This window comes from Zeus faber, assembly GCF_960531495.2.
Source record: "Zeus faber genome assembly, chromosome: 11".
Lineage (NCBI taxonomy): Eukaryota > Metazoa > Chordata > Actinopteri > Zeiformes > Zeidae > Zeus > Zeus faber.
This window is the reverse complement of record NC_137205.1, coordinates 11,491,743-11,509,732: the sequence shown is the minus strand read 5'-3', so window position 1 is coordinate 11,509,732 and position 17,990 is coordinate 11,491,743. Positions and strand designations below refer to the sequence as shown.

The 17,990-nt window shown below is 42.5% G+C and overlaps 1 protein-coding gene across 1 annotated transcript in view; it reads right to left on the bottom strand.

Annotated features, from left to right (window-relative positions):
• mei1 (meiotic double-stranded break formation protein 1) overlaps positions 1 to 17,418 on the bottom strand; it is a gene marked incomplete at both ends in the record, with an annotated part of 73,179 nt that extends 55,761 nt beyond the window's left edge. Inside the window, 9 exons of the mRNA XM_080009587.1 lie at positions 1,163 to 1,282; positions 3,228 to 3,342; positions 5,072 to 5,262; positions 6,158 to 6,376; positions 11,523 to 11,628; positions 12,334 to 12,407; positions 13,846 to 13,896; positions 16,982 to 17,105; positions 17,275 to 17,418. Coding sequence (XP_079865713.1) covers positions 1,163 to 1,282; positions 3,228 to 3,342; positions 5,072 to 5,262; positions 6,158 to 6,376; positions 11,523 to 11,628; positions 12,334 to 12,407; positions 13,846 to 13,896; positions 16,982 to 17,105; positions 17,275 to 17,418 — 1,144 coding nt within the window. The remainder of the gene's footprint in view (positions 1 to 1,162; positions 1,283 to 3,227; positions 3,343 to 5,071; positions 5,263 to 6,157; positions 6,377 to 11,522; positions 11,629 to 12,333; positions 12,408 to 13,845; positions 13,897 to 16,981; positions 17,106 to 17,274) is intronic.
• Between the last annotated feature and the right edge of the window lie 572 nt (positions 17,419 to 17,990).

The following is a 17,990-nucleotide window of genomic DNA, read 5'->3' as shown; positions in this document are numbered from 1 at the left end:
TAGAACATGCACACTACAAGCTTTCAGATCTGGTCACACACGCACGCACGCACGCACGCACACACACACACACACACACACACACACACACACACACACACACACACACACACACACACACACACACACACACACACACACACACACACACACACACACACACACACACACACACACCAGAGTTTCCGTTATCCGGTAATTGCCGGTTTTTGACCTAGAAAATCTCTTGAAGTCCGACATATGTAAATCTCTCTGGTCATAATGTCCGGTGAAAATAATTCCCTCTAAGCGCAATTTGAATTAGTGCTGGACGATAAAACAATAACGATAATTATTACCACGTTTTTTTTCCTCAATGTCGAAATAAAATAGACCCGATAATTTTGATAAAAAATTCCACAGATCTGTTCATTTCCACGTTCGACAGGTTGCAACAGAAAGCCAATCCGTTTCGACGATCTACTGTAGAGCTGACCTTTAACCTCTAACCAATCACATATGTTGGTATAAAAATAAGCCCCGCCCACAGGTTGCACTTGTGGGCGGGTGCAGCATTGAATGCAGCATCCAAAATTCAAAGGAGAAGCAGAAAGATGATGTATTGTTCAGAACAGGGCCACATACATAGTTTGGCATTTTTTGGGATATTTAGTTCTGACCCAAAGCAGAGACGGTAAATATCCATTGTGTAAAATATGTTGACGAGACATCCCGACGAAGATCACCACAAATTTTATTATTCATATAGACCTACTTGCCACATTTATTTTGTTTTTGATTGAACATTTTAGTTAAGTCAAATGTTAATTAAAGCAGCTGCACTTGTTACTTATTGTTCACCAACAGAAATGATAAGATTTCAAGTTGTAATATTACAAATATTTAGTTTTTAAATAGCTTAAGTAACAGGAGTTATTTCATTTTAAATATTCAATAAAAAATATTATAAATCTACATGCCTTCATGATTTGATTCTTTATCTAGCCTGCCTATCAATTGTCTATAAGCCAAATAAACACAGAAAATATTTGACCAGAATCTCTCTCATTTGTCTGGGACATTGAAATCTTCCAGGACACGTGGACTGGCACCATTGTTTTCTCTGCTCTGCTTTTAAACACACACAGACACTTGGGTGGTTGCAGTGTCTGTGGAGTCTCACCGTAGACAGAGTGACAGTGGGAGAAGAAGAGCGGGTCCTCAGTCAGCAGCAGCAGAACACTGTAGACGGACCACTGCAGCACCTCGCTCCTGCTGCTAGACACACACTCAAACAGAAACTCTACCAGGGACACACTCGAAAATAGAGATAGAGAAAGTGAGAGACGAAGAAAAGGAAACAAGAGGGAGGGACAGTGAGTGACTTTTTACTTCTTTCGTGTTTTTGGCATCTAATAGTGATCTTTGTTTACTATATGCAATTATGTGTGAGGGTGTGTGTGTGTGTATGTGTGTGTGTGTGTGTGTGTGGGGACATGTCTGTAATGCCAATTAATCTCTAACAGTCACATTAAAAATATAATTCAGTATGCCTGAAATTACAATCCTTTTTTTACATAGTTATTATTTAGATCATCAGTTATAATGTACCTTTTATACGTTTTGGCAATATGGAGATGCACAATACTTCTTTTCAGTTCCAATCCGATTCTGATACATATGTGCTAATACCAATACTCTCCCGATACCAGAGCTCTTTTTTTTACTTGGTGTAGAAATAAAAGTTTTTTGCTGACAACTCCAATTGTCAGTTCTTATTCGCACATGCCTTGCATTGCGTTTTACAGGTTAGTTATTTGCCAAGTTGAGTTCTCGAGGAGGCAGACCATGGAATGGAATTTGGATCGGCACACGGATCGGCGACATCAGTCCAATATCCGATGAGTGAATGACGTCAGTATCCTCATCCGATACTGGGGGCGTCACGATTCCGATTTGAAATCGAAAATCAATCAAAATAAGCCTTTGATTTCAAACTTCTAAATCCCAATCAGGTTCGCGATTTGCCTCTATTTTTGTGGGTAATGTTGTCCGACATTGTGGCGGTCAAGATCCGCCGATAAACAAATGCAGTGTGCGCCGGTGGGTGACGACTGCCGACTTTCATAAAGTTTGGTTCAGATTTGGGAGAGCTGTGGTTCGGCTCCGCAGAGTGGTCCACTGCGCTGCATCCCTCAACGCACACTGCACCCGCAGAACGAAATTCAAATAGAATTTGAATATTACAACAACACTAAACAATAAAGTTCAATATATGTTCATCCAGTTTGTTGCACAGTGAATGCACGTTAGAAGGAGGAAAATAGGAATGTAGGAAATATTCCCAGTAACGGTGCCAAGTCCACGTCGGCGGAGAGGTGATGACGCGCCTCCCTCTCCTCCAGCGTTTCACTCTGTGTACAAGGAAGGCTGCGCCTTTGACCAGAATGTGAAGTAATTCCACAGATGTGGCGATGAAAGTGGGAAATAGACCCAATCACCACAGACAGAATGTCTAAATCTCTAGTGCAGAGGCTCCCAACCACCAACTCGTGGACTGTGCTGGGCTGTGGGGTATTTGTCACTGGTCCGTGAGAACACCGGCGGGATTTTTTCAGGAGCGATCTGCTCTGCAGCAGAGCAGCAGCAGGAAACGGAGTAAATTAAATACATCTAGAGTTTTTATTTGCTTTGTTTGGAGAAAAGATGGCTGCAGAGCTGCAGGTAGTAATTTGTCTTTTACGACCAGTGTTTTTTAGTACAATAACTAACTCATTGTTTATTATTCTACAGTCTAGTTTTACTAAAGCTCTTAACTGTTTAGGTGTGCTGTTTAAATATTCTCATATTTTTGTTATTATTTATAATTTTTAATATTCAAATAAAAGTTACTTATTGAGAAACATGTGTTTTTCTTTACAAATCAAGACTCGATAGTCCAACATGGTATAGCCATCAGTTCTAAACATATATGTTTAAATCGAAAATCGATTCCAATCGTGACCTTAAAATCGAAAGTCAAATCTAATCGTGGATTAGGAGAATCGTGAAACCCTTATCCAATACCAATATTGGATCGGATCGGTCCCATCTCTAATAAATTGATTCTTTGTCATGCCAATGAACAATGAAATTTGAATTCAAAATGATGATGCACGATATAAACAGCAGAGGAAATAGGGAAAATGTGTGTGTGTGTGTGTGCGTGTGTGTGTGTGTGTGTGTGTGTGTGTCTGTCTGTCTCTCACCAGGCACATCGGCATGGATGAAGGGGGGACTGTACTGACTGGGGGAGTGCACCAGGATGGACGCCATGCACTGAGCGCTGGCCACCTGCAACAGCTCATCGCCACTCAGCAGCAACTAGAGGACAAAACAAAACACATCTTAGGGCTTTGTTGGATCGGGAGAGATGCTGACATTGATGTGATGTTTAAACACACATACAAGAACACGGACATTGATGACAGACTATTTTTTAATTTTTTATTTTTTTTTATCCACCAGTTTTTTTTTATCAAAAATCTGAAAATTTAAACAGTGGACGTGCACTTTACCATGTTCTGAAACTGGAGCGGAGCGGGAGAGAGGACGAGAGGGGGACGGAGGACGGGGGACGGGGGACGGGGGGGCTCTCGCCCTCTCTGCCCAGCGCTGTTGAGAAACTAATCCGGATTTCACTTCCCCGCTCTGCAGTCCTGTACAGAAACTTTGAGGGGCAAGTGTTCGAAAAAAAAGCTTCGGTTCGAGGCATTTTGCCGCTCTGGTCAAACGGAGCAGCACAGCAGAGTTCAGATCACTGGGAAGAGACACCCCGTCGGGGGGCCCGTGATCTGCACCTCGAAAAACATTTTGATTTATTTTGTTTCTTTAGTTTCTTACTTGTATGGAAAATGAAAAGCGTAAACCTAACTAAGAGACTTGGAGCTGATTTTTTTTGGTTTCTCCTCCACACAGCACTGTGTGCCGCCTCCCATGCCTGTCTTTTCATTTTAGAGCTATTTATTTTCGTTTGTTTCCTCCATGTATGAAACCCCACTTTAAACACAACTGAGTTCAGGGAATGTCTGGGTTCTTACTCCGTACTGTTCCAAAAAAACCTACGCATCCACACGGTCGGGATTTAAGGTGGATGGCAGGACACGTCATACACTGTCACAGTAAGTCACGTGAACGATTCTACGCTCGACCACCCAAGCCACCCACACAGAGGGAATATATGGCGTTTGATTTTTATCTTCAATGTGCTTTTCTATGTTTCTGCTCTATGTGTAAACAGTCCCCAACCACCATGCTACTTGCAAAGATTTCACGTTCACTTTGATCTAATTGAAGGAGTTGGGGGGCGTGTGGTGTGGGGATGGGATGGTTTGAGGGTTTTTTTTAGAGGAAAAGGCCACTTGGGTGGCATGCGGCAGGAATAACTGCCACAGTGCGTTACAGCAATGTCATCATTTCTGACAGCCATGAAACCTAAAGGCCACATGGAAAGAGGTCTGAACTCCTTTTGATGTCAATTTATGCCCATACACGATTTTTGTTTTTCTGAATTTTTTTGTGTCTAAATCACCCCACAACTGAGGGACTGTGGACTCCAGTTCCCTCTGAGTTGTTTATGGTGTTCCACAGTTGTTCATGGCAAATAAACAATGATTCAAGTTACAAGAATGTCACACACACACAGATACACACACATACACACACACCCACACACACACAGCGTATCCGAAATTCTGTTTAGGGAGCTGACCTTAGCTGATGACTGGCTAGAAAACAACTCCTAGCGCACAGAACATAGAATAACAAAGCATCACACTTGTAAACTGCGCTGAGAAATGGTTGAGAACACTGAAAAAATTTGTCAGCCTGAGGTTGTTTGAATCGTCGCAGCAAAACAAAAGCAAAACAAAAAATTATCTTGCTGTAAACTCAGCATCGCTTTCCCACGCGCAAATATTTTCCCTTGAAAATTCTCCATGAGTCAGTATGAAAGACACATTAATCCAGGATTAGAGCTTTTTGTTGCTGCTGTCGTCAGTGCCAGAGTGCAGCCCTCTGGGTTAAGCTGGAAGCAGGATGTTTAGACAGAGACCTTTTTCAGGAGGAGCGGCAGAGGCCGGTGCTCAGGGGACCGTTCTGGCTCGCGGTTCTGGCCCAGGATCTGGTCGCCATTGCTGCCGCTGCTGGGGAGGTTCTGCCCCGCGTCGGGCCCGGTCAGATCTCCAGGGCTGTTCATTAGGGTGGACACCGCCTCCCCGAACCGCACCAGCTGCTTCAACAGACCTGAAATGCAAAACAGGCACACGCACAACACACGCAACACAGTGTGTTTAAAATCTGCGATGGATGGAGCACGCAAAGAGATAAATACAAGCAATGACAACAACAAGCATAAACACACAGACATGCTACAGTAAACAGAACAACATTGAGGAGCAGAAGACGAGGCTGATCTCCACATCTAACCCCTAAAAATAAACCAGCATTTTATTGTTCATAAGATAAGTTAACATTTCTCCGTTGCTTCTTGTCATTGTAAGTCTAACTTCCACACAAACACAAATACAACAATTCTGCAGACTTCAAACACTTCACACCACACTCCAAGCTCTACTTCACCCAAGGCAGCAATGAAAATAATGACAATTCTTTCATTTTTAATTAGACACTCCAATTAACCCAGCCTTTCCCTCAGCTAGTTGTTTGGGAGATGATCACACTTTAACCAATTCCTGGTTTTGAATTGCATATACACTCTAATATATTCAGTTGAATGCTGCCCAAACTAGAATTGCAATCTTTGTGGACTTTTTTCTGCTTGGAAGTTCAGACAGAATCCCAATAATTGTGCTCATGTTGCTCTTGAGAAACAATAACTTTTCAATATGATATCTCCCATGTCCCTGATGTAATGTAGTACAAGAGCATCCAAAAGCATCAACATTTATACTCAATCACTCAATCAGAGTTCAACTTAATTATTTTCTGCAACCATTATTGCTTATTTTCATTAACCAATATAATGGGTGGGTCACATTTTGTTGGGGCATAATGTTCCTCTACACAGGTTTCAGGTATGAAATAGTTGAGTAGGGAATGGTAGGGAAGCTCTGTCCTACAGTATCACTACGAGTTTTCTCGACTCAAAACTCAAAACTGATATGAGTATATTGCTCACCCAGGCAGTTGATAGTGAGCTCAGAGGAGACCGCATCGGCCAGGGTCCTGAGCAGTGCCGCACACACTCGGTCCCTGAGGCTAGGGAGCAAGGAGTGGACCGTCGCTGCACCCCCAGGCGTCCCTCCGCCCAGCACACGCTGCCACATATAGAAGAGTGAGGCCTTCAAGGCCTCGTCCGGGTGAAGCAGAGCTGAGCACAAGCACTCCAGTAAGGGTGCTGGGCGATGAGAGCCGGCGGTAGGTAAACAAAGATAGAGAGAGAGAGATGAGCGAGGATACTACCAGAGTAAACATACTACTTATTATTAACATGAGGGGAGGGAGTGGGTCAGTGCTAATGATAAACTATCTTTCCACTTGTAGATGCACCTGAAGGAATTCCTCTTCTTTTCTCATTACTTTGTCATAACCTACTTTGTAATACCCAACTTTGTATAACTTACGTTGTGATAAACTACTTTGTAATAACTTTGTGCGCCAATCTACCATCAGAGAGAGAGAGAAAGAGAGAGAGAGAGAGAGAGAGAGAGACAGAGAAAAAGAGAGGGGAAAATATGTAGCGGGGGCTGTGGATGAACAGGTGGTGATGATGAGACGTGCTGGACATCTCAAGCTTTGACCGACAGATGTGACGAAAATTATGTCATGTGAGGACGACAACAGAGACTAAGTGCTCTGAGGCAGAGACGGACAGACAGAAGAAGAGACGCAGAGACAAAGAGGGAAAGAGAGAGCGAGAGAGAGAGAGAGAGAGAGAGAGAGAGAGAGAGAGAGAATGTACGAGAGCTCCGCTGAGACGCAACAAGGGAGATGGATTAGACGGGCAACTACAGAGAGACATGAAGGGAGCTTGAGAACGAAACAAGAGACGGACATACAGTCTGAGAGAGTGAGAGAGCGAGAGAGACACACACACACCCACATACACACAACAGAGAGAGAGTTAAGCCCGGGCCCGGCTGGTCTGTGAAGCGGATCAAAACCCCAAAGCCACGCAGGAGAGGCTCGCAGTCATGCTGGATTAAAGCAGAATATATACGAGGCAGCCCAGATGAGAGCCAGACAGACAGAAGGAGAGGGAGGAGAGAGAGAGTGTGAAAGAGAGGGACATGACACAGCCAAAACCAAAGACAGGAGAGATGAGAGGAAAGAGATGATAAGGGAAGGAGAAAAGGGGGAATGAAGGTGGGTGGGTGACATGGCAGCATGAAAGACACCAATGTGTCTTTTCACATCACATGACCAACAAACACACACACACAAACACACACACACACACACACACACACACACTGTGAAAGAAATTCTTCCGCAAAGATCAGTGGGGTTAATCCGCCCGCTACAAGAAAACAACAACTGAGAATACTCAAGATATTTATTCTGCAGAATAAAGAGAAAGATTCAATACTGCTCCAAAGCAGCGTTACGATCAATCTGGTATCATTTCTGAAGACAGCAGGCGTGTGAGAGGGTGTGGCTTGGGTCAGAAGTCACTTACAAGTCTGTGGCCCCCCAACTGTTTCCTTGGGTGCCACCCTCAGACAGTGAAATTCACAGGTACTTTGCAAACTTGACCTGGCAGACGCAGATTACAATCCCTTACAATGCACCTCTAGGCTCCCCTGTTGAGTTTCTTCATCTCCATAGAAGGCAAACAGAGCCAAATGTGATCTGATTCTTTCATGTTAGAATTGACATTGTAGGGAGCAAAAACATTTCTCTTTACATAAACTCTGGGGTGTTCCTGGGGAAACAGAGACAAATGTTTTAAAACCTCCCTCTGGAGGTAGAGGCCTTTGTCCTCATCCAAAATAGTTGATCGTATGCATTTTTCTCTCACAACACACACACACATACACACACACACACACACACACACACACACACACACACACACACACACACACATTAGCAGGTTTGAGTGCATGTGTATGTGCATGTACAAAGATATACACATACACATGCACTCATCATTAAAAAAAAAGAAAAAAAGACTTTTTCTTCTCTGGCAGAGGAACCATAGCTTTATCTCTGTTTTCCTTGTTTACTGTGTCGGCGCCACGCTCTGATGCTGTGAACTCTGGACCCCTTCCCTTTGTTCTCTCTTCTAATCTGCTCTTCGCAGCGACTCTGACTTTCTCTCTCCGGACACTTTACCACGCTGCTGTCTTCCTTCTTTCTCTCTGTATATGTGCCTATCATCACCGCATCCCCCCTGACCACTGCTCCTCGCTTTCTCTACTCCCTCCCTCCCTCCCAGTATCAACTCTTCAGTCCAGTCCTGCGGGTGAAGTGAGCAAGGGAGTGAGTTGGCAAGAAAGCGAAAGTGAGTGAGCGAGTGAGTGAGTGGGTGAGTGAGTGAGTGAGTGAGTAAGTGAGTGTGGAGACTAACAGATAAGGATGGGGACAGGTAGAGAGGAACAGAGAGGAAGCGAGAGAGAGATAGAGAGCAAGAGAGGCACACAGGCCAACACAGTGTGAGGAGCAGACAAATGGATTGAGTGAGGGGCCCTTGTTATCACTGTAGAAGAAGGGTGGTTGTCATTAGTCCAAACAGCCCCACAGCAGCTCGCTGAGTGACGTCCGACAATGGGAGGGGTGCATGTGTGTGTGTGTGTGTGTGTGTGTGTCTGGGGGAATGATGCAGTCAATAGTGGCAACCCGCAGACTGCATCAGCTCACGGCGACAGCAACCTGCACTACCTACCTGCGGATGCTCAGCTCATCAAAAGAAAAATCTATTTTACTGTTTGGAAACGAATGAGCGGTATACTAACTCAACTGCAGGAAAGTGACTGCTGAGTCTGCTCACACACACCCCGACACTGACACACACACACACACAGAGGTGATTAATATTCCCCATTGGAGTGATGGTTCAGTGCGGTGACAGGTGTGGAAGATATTGCTGCGAGGTACATTATCTTTTTTGCATTAAAAATAAATCATTCCACTCAAGTTCTATGTCTTTATATTTCTCTCCTTCACTGATGGGACAAAGTGGATATTATGTACCATTTAGTTTTGAGAGTAGAATTTTAGTAGAGATCGCTAGAAGTGAGCATACTAGCTAAGGTTTTTTTTTCCCCCAAGGGTATCCTGTATGAATACATCTACATAGTCAGAGCATTGTCTCAAAAGGTTGAGGTGGCCTGAGGGCTTTGAGGGTTTTGACTTGGAAAATGATATCAAAAGATAGCGCTTGTTTCTTTAATGGGGACCTATTACGCTCCTTTTCAACAAGTAAATATATGTCTCTGAGGTCCCCAAAACCTGTTTGTGAAGTTTTTCAGATTATGCACTCTTGCCATTCTAACATGCCTCTAACCCATCCTGTTCTAGGACGGTCTGTTTTGGTGGGTGGCGCCTCCCTCCTGAGGCCCCTAGTTCTGTGGGCCGATGGGGTTTGAGCACGAATTCCGGGTTCTGTGAGCCAATGGGGTTTGAGCTTGAGTTCTGTGTTCCATTGTATGAAGTCTTTCATACATACAAACATCACTTATTTCACCTTATCAGTCCACCAAAATGTGTTTCTGAACAAGTTTGAGGTGAGAAATAAGAAATAAGCAATCCAGTTGTTGAATCTTCACTCATGTTATATCTACAAGGCCTGATTAAAAAATTTGTTCTGATACGCACAGCAGATCAAGGTTACTGACAATACGCAATTGTTTTTTAAATACTTACATTTCCATCATCTGCAGTTTTGTCACGGACAGCTGGTATTAATTCCATTTTCTTTTCAAAGATTTGTGCTGGTCTGTGTAGCCAACAACAAAGCGCTTCCCATGCTTAGATCTTAGCTTAGCTCTTAGCCACCGGACCAGCTAGCGGTGTTGCTTAAGCCGTGAGTGGAGTTACTCAGATGAGGGGCAGTTCCAATTCTAAGGAGACCCAACTAACCCAATCACATGTTTTCTGACTGAGGCAGAAATGATGAAAAAATAAAAAAATAAATAAAAATAAAGCTGACAGGGTTGTCTTATTTCACAGATTGTCTGTTAGTAGACCAACAGAGACCCAAATGTATGCGCTACGGCTGCAGGAACAAAATTGGAATTCGAATAGAATCCCAATATGAAAAAAATATCACTAATCGAATGTTGAAATTGCCATTCGCCACCTGCAACCTGACCGTGAGACCGAGGGTGGGATTTTTTAAGGGGCGATCTGCGATCTGGTCTGCAGCGGAGCAGCAGCAGGAAAAGGGGTAAATTAAATACATCTAGAGTTTTTATTTGCTTTGTTTGGAGAAAGATTGCTCTTATCGGATGCGGTAGCCATGCGTAACGCCCCCCCAAAATTCAAATGAAACATACAAATTTGAATGGGAATACAGAGGAATATCTGCAGCCCGAGTGTCTGCACAAGCACTGAAAAAATTAGTTTTTCATAATAGGTCCCTTTTAAAACAAAAGTACACTTCTTTGGAAGTACGTGCTCAGGATGTGATGTTTTTCTGCAAAGAATATCCTTTCAAATGTCCAACACGGCGATTTCAAAGCAAGCGGTGTATAATTGGAAATGTTAAAAATAGGCTGACGCGATAAGAGTCAAGGGCCTCGCCCCCCATGTGGAAAGGACGCATTCTGTGGCGGTGTCGGGAATAAAAATATATTATTTATTATATATTATATATATATATTATATTTTATTATATTATATATATTATATATATTATTATATTATCATTATTTTCTTTTCTGGGAGAGGCGGACTTATAAAATTGTACATTATCTTTAAACTATTCATAGATTTTCCCCAAATATAAACATGAGGTCTCGGTGGATGATCATCTGCCTAGCAGCTTGTTCCCCAAGTCTGCACAGTTACAAGATTCCCAAATTGATTGGGGACAAGCCCCACTGCTTCGATCTTAACCTTGACGTACATTGAGAATTAAGGGGGTTTTCTTTCAAATGTATAAAGGCATTCATCCCGGAAAATATGTGAAAATCAATTATTCCTTAGGGCCCTGCTGGGGCTATTTTTAACCTTGACTGGCCCTGCCCCAGGTGGCATAGCATGAATGCTTTAACTGGGATTATTTTTACTGGATATCATATAATCAGTTCTCCTAAGCACTTTACTTTGAAAAATATGCCACGCAGGGGCAAAATACAGTAATTGTGTAGGTAGCACTACTGAGAAAAAAATCACAAAAGCATTTGTCAACCTGCTACAAGTTAGTGTTGGCCAATAATTGGAAAAATAGTTCGAGATAGTATAGAGAATAGTTATATTACATCTAAAGATCCTTTCATGACTTTTGAAAAATACTTAACCCTGAGTGTATTTTACCTTTCTGAATAAGTAATATTAATTCAGAAAATTCATATTAAAGAAGATGATGGTAGTCTCACCATACTGGGAGACGAGGCCCTGGGCAAGGTCTGGGACGGACTCCACCAGCTTCCCTAGGAAGGTGAAGGTGGGCAGGAACCCCCTCATGCTGCGCTGGTCACACAGCTAGACACAGACCAAAGCAAATCAGAACTTACTTTTCATGCAGGTTATATTATGCATGTTTGTGCAGAGACCTGAAGAGCATTTGCAGTTCACAGAGGCCCCTGGCATCAGCACATAGTTAATTCAATATTAATTGTTTATACATCAAACAGCAGCCTTTTGAAACATTGTGATTTTAAACAGACGAGGTGATTTCTCAATGTGAACCTCACTGCCAGTCCAGACACTCCGATCATAATAAGAACGCCACCTCCCCATTCTCTTCAGTGTACTAACTTGTATTCTGTATTCAATCTTGTGGGTTTTTTTCTGCTGTACACACACATCTAATTTGAAACCCCTCCCAGGGAGATGTTTTTTCAGGCATTGCGTCTAGAAGCCGAGCTGCCTTCCACCTGCTGCCTCTGCTGCTGCTGCTCAATGCTACAACCGCCTGCTCCCACCCCAAACCCACCCTCAAGTTGACACATCATCATCTGGGGCTGAGGAGAAGAACACACTAGCTGTTTACCAAACAATGCTGACTTGCTGGCAGCTTCTGTCAGTAACCGGTGCTCTTAAATATTTGAAAATGTGCTGGAGTTACAGACAAGGGGAAAGCACTACGTGTGTGTGTGTGTGTGTGTGTGTGTGTGCGTGTCTGTGTGTGTGTGTGTGTGTGTGTGTGTGTGTGTGCGTGTGCACATGCCTGTGTGTTTATCTCACCTGCTTGTGTATGTCATCCAAAATGTAATGGATGTATTGTTCACTCTTGAGCTCGAGCAGCAGCTGAACCAGCACTGTGGGCATGTACACACACAATACACACATTGAATAAAAAGACAGAGCGGAACAGAAAAAAGCAGGTATTTCAGTCAATGTGCGGTGCTCTCTGCTGAGTAATACTGAAAGGGAAACAATAAGGGCAATAATGAAGGAAAAATAAATATTGATTTTACTGAGCTTTAAACGCTTCACATAAAAAAAGACATGAACATAAAGTAGCAATTTTTCTTAAGGTTATTCCTCCCGATACACAGCCAGATATAATTAGTGCCTAATTCTCAACCTTTAAAGACCATTTGTGAATACAGGTGTTCCTCACTTAACAACCTACCTGTTTAACGTCTGTTTGGACTTACGACCAGCTCTCTGACCAGTCTGTATTGTACGCTGCGTACAATACCGCAGCATCTCGGGGTCAAGCATCTCATCACGCATCACTCTTTATCCACTATATACACTGTATATGCTATATACACTATATATATTATATATACTATATACCTTATATATACTATATATACTATATATACCATATACACTATATACACTATATATACCATATACACTATATATACTACATAAAGTATATACACTATATACACTATATATACTATATGAACTATATACACTGTATAGATCTCATCTCATCACCGTTCTCAGCCTCGTTCCCGCAGTCTGTCAGTATTCACTACACAAGCATTGGAAAAGGCCACACCCCTTACGGTGAAATAACACGGGTCCTCGCTTATCGACCAAATTCGCTTGACGACCTGGTCATAGGAACAGAACTTGATCGTTAAGTGAGGAGTACCTATATTATAAACACAAGACTTCCCTGCGGCGCTTGATTCCAGCTGCCATAAAATGTTTCTACTGCTTGCGCTCACCAGACGTTATTGATTTGTAAAGACCCAGTGACAATCAGACCAGTCCCTCGGAGAGGTGAAACCGCGCCATTTCCATTGAGAAGCTGACACTAAAATCGATCATTGAATAGAGAGAGAGGGAGGCATGAGAGGGTGTTTCATCTCAGTTCAGCTCTGCGGCGAAAGACAGATCACTGTGCAATTTAGCCTAGACATGGTCAAAGTCTTCAAATGGTAGACTCGGGTAAGAGAGTGTTTAGTCAGTATGGGGTCAAAATTACTTTGTAAGCAGGAGTCAGCATTATGGCTGCCACCAAAAAGATTCTTGTGCTTATAAAAGGGAGACAAGCGTAGACTTTGTGTGTGTGTATATGTGTGTGTGTGTGCAAACACAGTAGCACTGTCAGTGTACTCTCCTTTGTTCCTCTGCATTTGTGTGTGTGTGTGTGTGTGTGTGTGTGTGTATGTGTGTGCTTGTGTCTGTGTGTGTGTGTGTGTGTGTGTGTGTGTGTGTGTGTGTGCATGAACTCGTGCCCTTGTGTATCTTTTTATAGTACCGCACCACAAAAAAAAGATGTCCGCTCACCTTGGACGACCTGCTCCAGAGTGGTTGGGTCCTCCACAGTGCGTAGCATCTCTGGGGACGGGACAGAGACAGGCTTTATTCACAAACATATTTCACTGACCCAAAGAACCATACACAAGATTCAGGGAGCACTGAAAGAAAGAAGAGGAAAAATTAACAATCGAAAATAAAACTGGATAAATTGGATCACAGGCACACTAGCCAATATAATTATTGGAAATGACTGAGACAAATATTAAAGGGCTGTTTTTTTTGTAGTATAATAATTCAAAAGAGGGATAATTTATCATATAGTATATCTCAGTGTTACATGTAGCTGCAGCCGAAGCACCCTGCCTTTTCTTCTATTAATAATAGCAATAATAATAATAACTGGGGGAAATTCAGGATCATTACCTGAATTTCTCCCAGGGGATGATAAAGTGCTATCTTATCTTATTGTTAGATGTTCCAATTTCTCTGAATCCAACAGCAGGATGTCGCAGTGGGCCTGTAAAATATGACCCCCACTTAACTTTGAAGCAAGAATAATGTAGCAAATGTGTGGTGTGAGGGATTCAAGCAGTTGTCTTAATGTTTCCCATTGCTGGTTCTATTAGGTCCAATTCAGGGCCAATCAAGCAGCACTGTAACAACTCTTCTATCTTTATAAATTAATATTCAGAGCTCAAGCCAATTTACAGCAACACCAAGGGCCGAGTGTCCAGCCTGACCAGGGTAATGAGTACACTGTGGCCTTCAGATCGTTAGGTTTCTGCCGAGCCATCACAACTCCAAGCTAAGATACGATAAGATAAGATAAGATACAAAATACTTTATTAATCCCCAAAGGCAAATCCCAGTGTTGCAGCAACAATCACATACATGACAAAACACACATAATTTAGAAAAACACATGTTAATCATCCTCAGAGAAGTGTCCGATCTTCTAGGCTGGCCCTTTGCTGGGCTCAGCACACATTAGAGGCATCTTCTAAACCAGTGGTTCGCAACTGGTGGGTCCTGATCCAAAGCTGGGTCCATTTCGGATGGGCCACAGGCATATACATCCACATTGTCAAAGCAAAGCAATGGCAAAGCAATTAAGTGGTTTATCTGTTATTTTCCTGATAACTGTTAACATTAAGAAAAAATGTGTTTATTTCTGTCTAAATAAAACTGTATTTTGAAAGCTCAGAAAATTAATTGCTGTTGTTAATTTATTTTAGCCCTTTGTCGTGTGAGGATGGTGTGGTTTGAGCAGCCACACCTGTCCTGGGTCTAGGTGATTGGGCCCAGGATCAGTATGGCTGTATGCCTGTTGCTCGTTGGATGGTCTACCGAGCAACAGGTAAAACCCCCATCCCCACACGCACAGGAGAGGAGCCCTTGTCATGACATGCTGTCTATCTGCTCCGGGGCTTCTTCCTCCTTGTGCCCGGAGGGCCCTGAAAACGCCACGCGGGTGGCGTGGCATGTGGCAGGCGAAACTGCCATACGCTTATTGCATTTTGTTTCTTTTGAGTACAAAAGCATTGTGGATTACTGCACTGTTAATTTCATGAACTCAATTAGATTGGTTAAAATCTTCAATTATATTTGGGTCGTGACATAATGATAAGGAAAGGATCTGGACCTTGAGGCTAGATAACATAAGAACTTTTCTAAACCGCTAATAATCTTACAAGGTTACGAGGAAAGAAGAGCAGTATATGTCTAGGAAACCGCAGCTAGACATCAGTCAGTCAGTTGTGTTTTTCATAATACTTTTTCATCTGATATTGTGTTAAGTCCGAATTTCAATGACATTTTTTTACCATTATAACAAGTTTTTATTTTTAATTATCCAACACTTGTATGCCTTCTTGTTAAGCCCCTTGGAAACAATGCTCTTAGCATTCAGAACAACTTGATGTCAAAAACACAGAAATAGCCTACAGGCATGGCAGACATAGTCGATATGAACAAACCTATTTTAATGGATTATCTGTAATATTAAATGGAATAAATGGATGTACTATTATGTGTTTGCAATGGTATACATGTTAGCTCTCTTATTTATTCATATAATGTAATAATTATTTCATTAATTTGACGATTGTACCTGACTGCCCTCAGCTCCTCTTCAATGTCCTTTAGTGGAGTGTAGAATGTTGTAACAGAAAGAAGTCTGATGATAGTTAATAGTAACATAAACAATAAATCACCCAAAAGATGGGAGACTTCCATTTGTCCTAAATAAAATGCCATTATATAAGAAAGTTATCACAATAAAGTTGCAATTCCCTTGGTGTAAATAGTTGCTGAAGCATCGCTACAAATGAGAGATATAACACATCGACCAAATACTGTGTACAGATAAAATAGACTGTTATTGTGTTCTTGGTTTCATCCTGCGCGGAGGAAGGAAACTATTTGTAATCCTCCCACAAACACCCCAAAAAATCACAAATACCCAAAGTTAGGACTTCGGAAACTACAGTTTCCACAACACAAGCTGTGGTATTTGGCTGCCCTCTGCAAAACATGTCCAGTTCCAATCTAAAACACAGTCTTAATTACATTAGGTCATTAATCTGAAAACGACTCTTTCCAAACGTTTTGAGTTTTACCCTAAACCAGTCCCCGGCACTCAATGATCGTGATTGTCAGTCCGGCCAGCATTATCAGGCTTTAATCTTAAAGAATAGTCACAATAGCCATAAAAATGCACAGCCTTACTGGTGAATGAGTTTTGTAGTCTAAGCTGACGATGATATGATGATGACAATGATGACAGATCCTAAAATGTGTCAATATATGAGATCTGCAATATTCGAAAACTATTTTTGGTCTATCATACCTGACATTACTTGCGAGTGAATAGATAAGTAGGTGTGTTCTATATTTCCTCTGACCACCATATTCAATTAGTTGATATCGCCCAGCCCCGGTTTTACGTATGTCGGTTGTATCTAACCCTGGTCTGGGGTGAGGTTAAATTCAAGATGACAGACATGAAACAATGCTTTGGACTGTTCAGCGTTCACACACACGCACACACTTGATTAGCGGGGAACGTGATGGGACAGAAAGCTGCTAGCCACAGTCGCTGCCTGCGTTAGGTTTTGGGAAGCTGACAAGCTCCCTTGGAAATACGTCATAAACAGGCTGTTACCCAGCAGAGAGGAGGTGAAATGCAGGCCGACCCTGTGGTCCTGCTGGAGCAGCTCTCTCAGAGCCCCCGGGGAACACTTCAGCATTCCACTGATGCCAGACAGGGCCACGTTCTTCCTCAGTGACTGCACAACAAACAAACCACAAAACACCCTCCTGACTTAAATGTCCAATCCAAGGTATTAACCCCATATGTTATGACTAGAAAATGTGGGGGAGGTTAGAAACTGCTAAACGCATTTTTTTTTTTCATTTTTTTTTTTATTTTTGAGTCGCCATTAGGACCCCCCTCACCGAAATGTCCTCACTGTCCATCATCTCGATGACACAGGCCACGCACAGAGTCACCCCGCCGCCGTCCTGGGGCCCGAGGCGGCCGGTCCACGTTGAACCGTGTCTGAAGTGGATCCTGTCGTAAACGATGTCCACGCTCGTCATCCTCGCACGCCCGGCTGCTCCACGCGGGGCAGCTCGGCACACCGGCGGCGCCCGTCGTCCTTCGCGGGGTTTCAATTCGAACGTGACGTGACGTGACGTGACGTGACGTGACGTGACGTGCGTGGCGAGCGCCCCCGGGCCGTTCCCCGTGTGGGTTTACTGTGTACGTGATTTGAATTGTAAATTTTTTTTTTTTTTTTTTTTTCACTTAACAGGTGAAATGTAATAACAGCGTGATATGGGAGTGATAATGAATAATAATAGCGTTGTATTTTCTATATATTTATAACATATAATGTTATTACAAGTGGTACTTAGCACCACCTCGCAGTATTTATTGTTACACGAATGTTGTTGTTACACTCGTCTCTGTCGCAATGTAGCTTGAATGTTATTCTCCCTTGTAAGTCGCTTTGGATAAAAGCGTCTGCTAAATGACTAAATGTAAATGTAAATGTGCAATGGTATCATATTAAAAAAAAAAAAAAGATAAATAATAAGTAGAAAAAAATAATATAAACATAAAATTGCAGAGTTTTGGAATGTTAATTATTATCGGGTATGCAGTTAAG